This window comes from Dendropsophus ebraccatus, chromosome 12, assembly GCF_027789765.1.
Source record: "Dendropsophus ebraccatus isolate aDenEbr1 chromosome 12, aDenEbr1.pat, whole genome shotgun sequence".
In the NCBI taxonomy this organism is placed as follows: domain Eukaryota; kingdom Metazoa; phylum Chordata; class Amphibia; order Anura; family Hylidae; genus Dendropsophus; species Dendropsophus ebraccatus.
The window spans coordinates 72756560-72762731 of NC_091465.1; the positions used below are offsets into that span (position 1 = coordinate 72756560).

General features: G+C 43.2%; 1 protein-coding gene across 1 annotated transcript; it reads left to right on the forward strand.

Annotated features, from left to right (window-relative positions):
• The first annotated feature begins 2334 nt into the window (after nt 1–2334).
• Nucleotides 2335–5972, forward strand: LOC138768750 (galectin-4-like). Its single transcript, XM_069946704.1, has 4 exons — nt 2335–2359; nt 2442–2530; nt 3752–3917; nt 5829–5972. The coding sequence occupies exons 1-4, from the start codon at nt 2345–2347 to the stop codon at nt 5970–5972; spliced, it is 414 nt and encodes a 137-aa protein (XP_069802805.1). The 5' UTR covers nt 2335–2344.
• Nucleotides 5973–6172: the final 200 nt, after the last annotated feature.

Genomic DNA, 6172 nt, shown 5'->3' on the forward strand with positions numbered 1-6172 from the left:
TGCCAGATCCATCAAAAGGTATATGAGTCTTGATAAATCCAGCATATTCAAGGGCTATATTTGAATACTTTTTTTAAAGTGAAATTTTTGGCCAATTTTGGCAAAAGTGTTAGTTTGGTGCACATTTAGGACATGCCTACATACAATGCTGTGCCCCCTCCCACATGGTGTGAGACGTAAATTAAAAAAGGGGGTGGTCCTTCTCAAGAGCAGTAGTGCACAACCAATAACCCTCACAATGCCCAAGCTTGACTAGTTGTTACAAAACTACACTTCCAGAAGTCATAGACTGCACAAGTGTATCGTCTGAAAACTCTCTATTCTCTATGACTACGAAAAAATACCCTTCCTACCTCAAGGTTAGCTGCCCACTGCCCTCCCCCTTCCTTACAGTGAACTCTGTATGGGGGTAAAGAGGTAAGACTAGAGACGAGTTAACCGCAAGCACACTTTGATCGGTCCAAACCAGAGCGCGCCGCATCTCATTACCAGTGGCTGTATCCATGCTCTCCAGGCAGGCTCAGGGCAGAATCCAACTTCAGCCACCAGTAATCAAACGCTGCACGCTGGTTCAGATGTACCCAAGTGTGCTTGAAGCTCACTCATCTCTAGTAAAAACTAGTGGCTCCTTAGACAAATACTCAGAAACTCACCTGATCAGTTTGGAGTTGAGTCTATTTAATATGTCCACTCAATAGAGTGGGCTGAGCTGCAACTACCTCCCCCCCTATGGACAAAATACTGACTAAAATATTGAGCGAAAACACTGTGTGTGAACATAGCCTTAATATGGCACCAAAATGCAGTATAAACATTACCTATGGCTCAGTCCACACTGACTGCTACACCAACGGCACAAACGGAACCCGACAGACCCCAATACTTTAATAGAATCTATCAAGTTTTCTGCTCTTGTCCATCATTTTACCTAAATTTACAACCCCTCCCCCCCCCCCCCAAAAAAAAAAAAAAGTGAACTGAAAACCTAAGAGACCCCAAAACAATTAATGGAGTTCTGTCAGGCTCCTTTTGAACCTTTTTGCAATCCAATTTTTTTATCCGTTTTTGCAACAACAACAAAAAAAAGATGAAGAAACGGATGCATTTGTGTGCATCTGTTGTAATCTGTTTTCCCATTTACTTCCATAATTACTTCCAGCTACATTTTTGTACATTTTTTTTTTTTTTTATAATGGAAGTCAATGGAAAAACGGATCAAAATGGATGCACCCAAATGCATACAGTACATTTTTCCATCAGTCCCCCCCCCCCCCCAAAAAAAAACTCACTTCTTTGGGCGCATAGCGAACACACCAGCCCAAAGAATGGTGTCTATGGAGCCGGCGGAAAGGCGCGCGGACAGACAGCGGAATTCCGCGTATATTATCCGCGAGAATTCCTCAGTGTGAACCCACCCTTATTCTTCTGTCCATTTTACGACCCTGTGGATTCTGTCCTCTCACTTTTTTGGTATTTCTTGGTTTCAGCACTCCACCTATTTGGCCCAGGTGTTCCTCATTATCAGGAAACTACATAAGGGTTAATCCCCCAGCTCTTCTCAGTCTGCTGTCTCAGAGTACAAAGTAAGGGAAGCTGGGTGGATTGGTGTGGTGATATGGATGGGAAGATCTGTACAGTATCTATTTACAGATGCTGCCCGGAGGGGAGAGAAGAGAGAGAGACTCTGTTACAGGCATTCCATGTTCTGTGAGGAACATGGGAATGCAGCCTAAGGGTGGTGGTGCTGTTGTGGGGGTTTCTGCCCAGTGCTATCTAGATTATGGACCTACCTTACAAGAGGCTAAGTGGCAAGTGAACTTGATTTGAGGGTAAACTAACTGATGTTGTGTTTCTTGCTTTTACTTTTAAATGTTGCTGAGAAGCAAAAGATCAGTGTGTGTATAACATGTGGATGTGGTGTCTTTCCCTCCCCTTTAAGCTAAACTGTACCTACTCCACTCTCCCACCCCCAAATGAGTTACTAGTAGAGATGAGTGAGTACTACTCAATTGAGTAGTACACTATTTGAAATACTTGACCTCAATTAAGCATTTGATCAAAACTCCAGTAAAAAATCCATTCCCCTCCCACCTTCCCTGGTGTGTGTTTATATATATATTTTTTTTTTTTTATTTTTTTTTTAATAATTTAAATTCGTTGGTGAGCTAAACCATCTGACTTCTACAGTAAAATAGTGTATTTAAGACTCGCTTTTTAGATGCTAGAGAGGCTGACAGTGTGTAGCAGAGTGAGATATATTATATGTATAATACTACTATATGTATAATGCTACTATTGCATTTGTAACTTTTTTATTCTCTATATTCAGCCACAAGAAGCAATCATGACTTATGAGCCGGTATGTTTCTTACTTTAGTGACTATACTGAGGGAGGTTCCTTTCCTGCTCTAACACTAAAGGCTTCATATTGTTCCCCATAGAGAATGTCCTATAAAGCTCTTCTCCATGCAAACTTTGGCCCAACCGGAAGTCTCCTTGTCATGGGATCCATACCGAATGACGCAAACAAGTATGTTTTTGGATTCTTGCTGTCCTTTGGGTCTGTAATGTGCAGTATTCTATAGTGTGCATTGTATGCGAATCGGCGCTAACTAGTCACGTGGGTGTACAAGATCCTTCCTCAGGCACCCTTGAGGAACCATCCTATATGCAAAATGTACATTAGGGTAGAGAGCTGTTTGCTCACATACCATGGGTGAGTGTAGAACAGTAGTGAATTGTTATAGCCTGGTATATGTATTTTGACCTGTGACTGATGCCTAAGGTAATACAGGGAGTCTGGTGATTTTAGGGTTAGTGCAGTATAATGGGGGGGGGGGGGGGGTTCTTCTCAATGAACTTATGGGTTTTTGTGCAATAGGGTTTTATGATGTGAATAATCCCCACTGATATAAAATGTGTTATATCATCTACACCTCCTGTAATATGTCAAATAATAAAGTGTAATTCAATTAGTAAAATATGCCCATTTCTTTTGGTCAGTGTCACAGTTGGGACAATAAGCTGCTGTACCTTACTCCAACCACTAGGTGTCACTTTCACTGCACAGCTGCAGCCAAAACTAGATTTGGCTACACGAGTGTCCCTCAAGTCTAAACTTCCTTTAATAAAGTTAGTGCCTGGCTTCAGGCCAGGCAGGACTTGTTTAGCTTGTTCTCCAGAGCTAGTGACTGAACCTTAAAGGGAATCTGTCAACACCTTTTTCTGTTTCTGAGGTGCTGACATTGTGAGGAAGGTGTGTGCGTTACCTTTTTCCGGTAGCTGCTGTACTTTTTCAGCAATCTGATCCATAACTTGCGGCACAAGTGTCAAAGAGGAGTCATGGTGCCCCAATTTGTCCCACTTCCCAACTACTTCCTCCTACCAGCTTCACCTGAATATTCATCGTGGGCTGGCTCTGACCTCTGTCGCTGCGCATGCGCCGTTGACGGCAAAGGCCCTGTGCACACTTGTCAGTTCATGCATGCGGTGCGCAACCTGGACTAACAATTTGCGCGTGCACCATAGAGCGGTCCAGGCGCACTGTGCTTATCAGCTGAGGGCATAGGCTCTGGCTGGAATTGTTCAGAGCCAGGGCGCATGCGTGAACTGACAAGGACGATGTGGCACTGTTCTAAGAAAGCAGCCAGGATATATAATTCTGTAGATATTGAAAGCCCACACACGTTAAAGTTAACACAACTTGGATATAGTCTTATGTTTACATCTGAGGTCACTGTCTCCGTTTCAGGTTCCATGTAAATCTTGTTGACACCAAAACTAAGAATATCCACCTTCATGTCAATCCTCGTTTTCCTGAAGGAGAAATAGTAAGAAATACTCTGACGGATGGCAGCTGGGGTCCTGAGGAAAAGGAGACTCCAACCATGCCGCTTCAACCTGGGCAAAACTTCACGGTAAGGGCAACCAAGGATAAGGCTAAAGTGGTTGTCGTGTGTGTGTGTGTGGTATTGCAGCTCAGTCCCACTCACTTTATCAGGTGCCTTTAAGTATGATCATGAGTCTATTTTAAATGTCCAAGGCGCCACTGGTTTTTACTAGAGATAAGTGCATTTTGATCATGCTAGGGTCAATCTAAACCAAGGTGTGCAGCCTTTGAATGGGCAGCTACGCTTGAGGGATGTGTGTCTTGTCTGTAGTCACAATACTCTTTCAGTGGTGTGCAATTTATGACCCTCTGGAACTGTAGTTTTGCAACAGCTGGTAGAGATGAGCGAATCGGGTTCGAGTCCATCCGAACCCGATTGTTTGGCATTTGATTAGCGGTGGCTGCTGAACTTGGCTAAAGCTCTAAGGTTGTCTGGAAAACATGGATACAGCCAATGACTATATCCATGTTTTTCACATAGCCTTAGGGCTTTATCCAAGTTCAGCAGCCACCGCTAATCAAATGCCGAACGTTCGGGTTCGGATCGACTCGAGCATGCTAGAGGTTCGCTCATCTCTAACAGCTAGTCAAGCTTGGGCATACTCCGTGGTTTCCAGGCATAATGAGAACTATAGGTTGTGGACTACTGCTCTTAAGAGAACCCCCACCCCTTTAAGAAAAAAAAAAAAAAAATTGCATCATGTGAGAGAAGGCGTGGCATTGCACGTATGTAGGCATGTACTCCATGTGCACCAAATTAACATTTTTGACACAGTTGGCTAAAAACGTATTAAATAGAAAATTCTTGGCTACGTTGGGGTGCACCTCTTGAGAAATCCAGCAGTGTGTATGGGGGCAATTTTTATGTTTTTTTTTCTCAAACTTTTATTGGCACAATAAATCAAACATGTCATGCTATAAACAGACGTTGCCAACATGGCACATAAGGTCGTCAGTTTACACGACACTTTTAACCAATAGTGTACAGACATTAAGTAACAGCTCTGGATCCGCACAGTGAACTCCAGTATCCCAGACATCGACAAGCATAACTGACCTACACGTTTAGGTTATTACACTGTAACCCACTACTGTAAAGAAGAAATAGAGGATGTAGGCAGGGGTGGTCAGTCCAGACACAATAGGGGAAATTTTAAAATTACAGCTGTGCAAAAAAGGTGGCTCTTGATGTGCCTGACTACAGGATGCAATGCATGCCTCCTATTAACATAACTCATTGCCCTGCTTTCCCGTCAATTCACCCTTCCCATAATAAAGACTCTAGAATCCTGTTGGTGTGAGGCCATAACGGCCATGTTAACTCACAAGTAAGTAGAAAAACATCTCTGCATGTATACATAGAACAGTATAAACCATATAAAACCTGACCGTAACATAAGTATCAGCATAATATCAGAACAATCAGTAAGTACTTCCTGAATTTTGCTCAGGTAGAAGGTCCCCTTGGAGACCCCACTTGTGACCACTAACTCGTATTGCACTCGCCGACACAAAGGTTCTGCCCTTTAATGCACATAACCTGTGAGCTTATTGCCCGAGAGAGCCTCAGTCTATCAATTCTGATGCACGTCTTACTCGTGCACCTTCCCTTACAATTTGCCTCCAAGGGGCCCTCTTCTACCCTGCAACCTGTACAACCATCCTCTACCTAACATTCTAAAAGGAAGGGTGGGACTCTGCTACCTCACACTGGGTGGGAATGGTATACTACTTTCTGCCTAAGCCTATTTACCCCTATAGCTCCTTCTCCTCACATGATCTAATCTTCTCACTATTAACCCCTATCACTTCCATTACCCCACAGCTCAGCTGGGTGCAACATGATTCCCCCTGAGTCAAACCACAGTACACTATGGCTGCACCCCGCTCTATTGCTTTCCTTCTCTATGAATTTTTAATCCAATCTTTTTCCTTTCAGATGTCAATCAGAAATGAAGGAAGCTCCTTTGAGGTTTATATTAACGGAACAAAAGTATTCGACTACACCCATCGCCTGAGTTTCGGCGACGTTGACATGGTTGAGGTTGGAGGAGATGTCGCGGTGACTTGTATCCAGTTCTAAATCTGTACAAGAATTGGTCCATAAAGAACTTTAACCAGACACACCACTGCCTCCAGATCTTAATACAATCCCAAGACTGACTACCCTGAGCCATGTTGGTAACCTTACACTTACTGTACATTTTATTCATAGGAGACCTTTTATGAAACTTTTTTGTCAGCATAAGTGCTAAAAGGAGCCTCCTATGAGCTGTGGCATAC

Coding starts and splice junctions, on each gene's coding strand:
- LOC138768750 (XM_069946704.1), top strand. Junction 2,531..3,751: donor ATACCGAATGACGCAAACAA/GTATGTTTTTGG, acceptor TCTCCGTTTCAG/GTTCCATGTAAATCTTGTTG. Junction 3,918..5,828: donor AACCTGGGCAAAACTTCACG/GTAAGGGCAACC, acceptor TTTTCCTTTCAG/ATGTCAATCAGAAATGAAGG.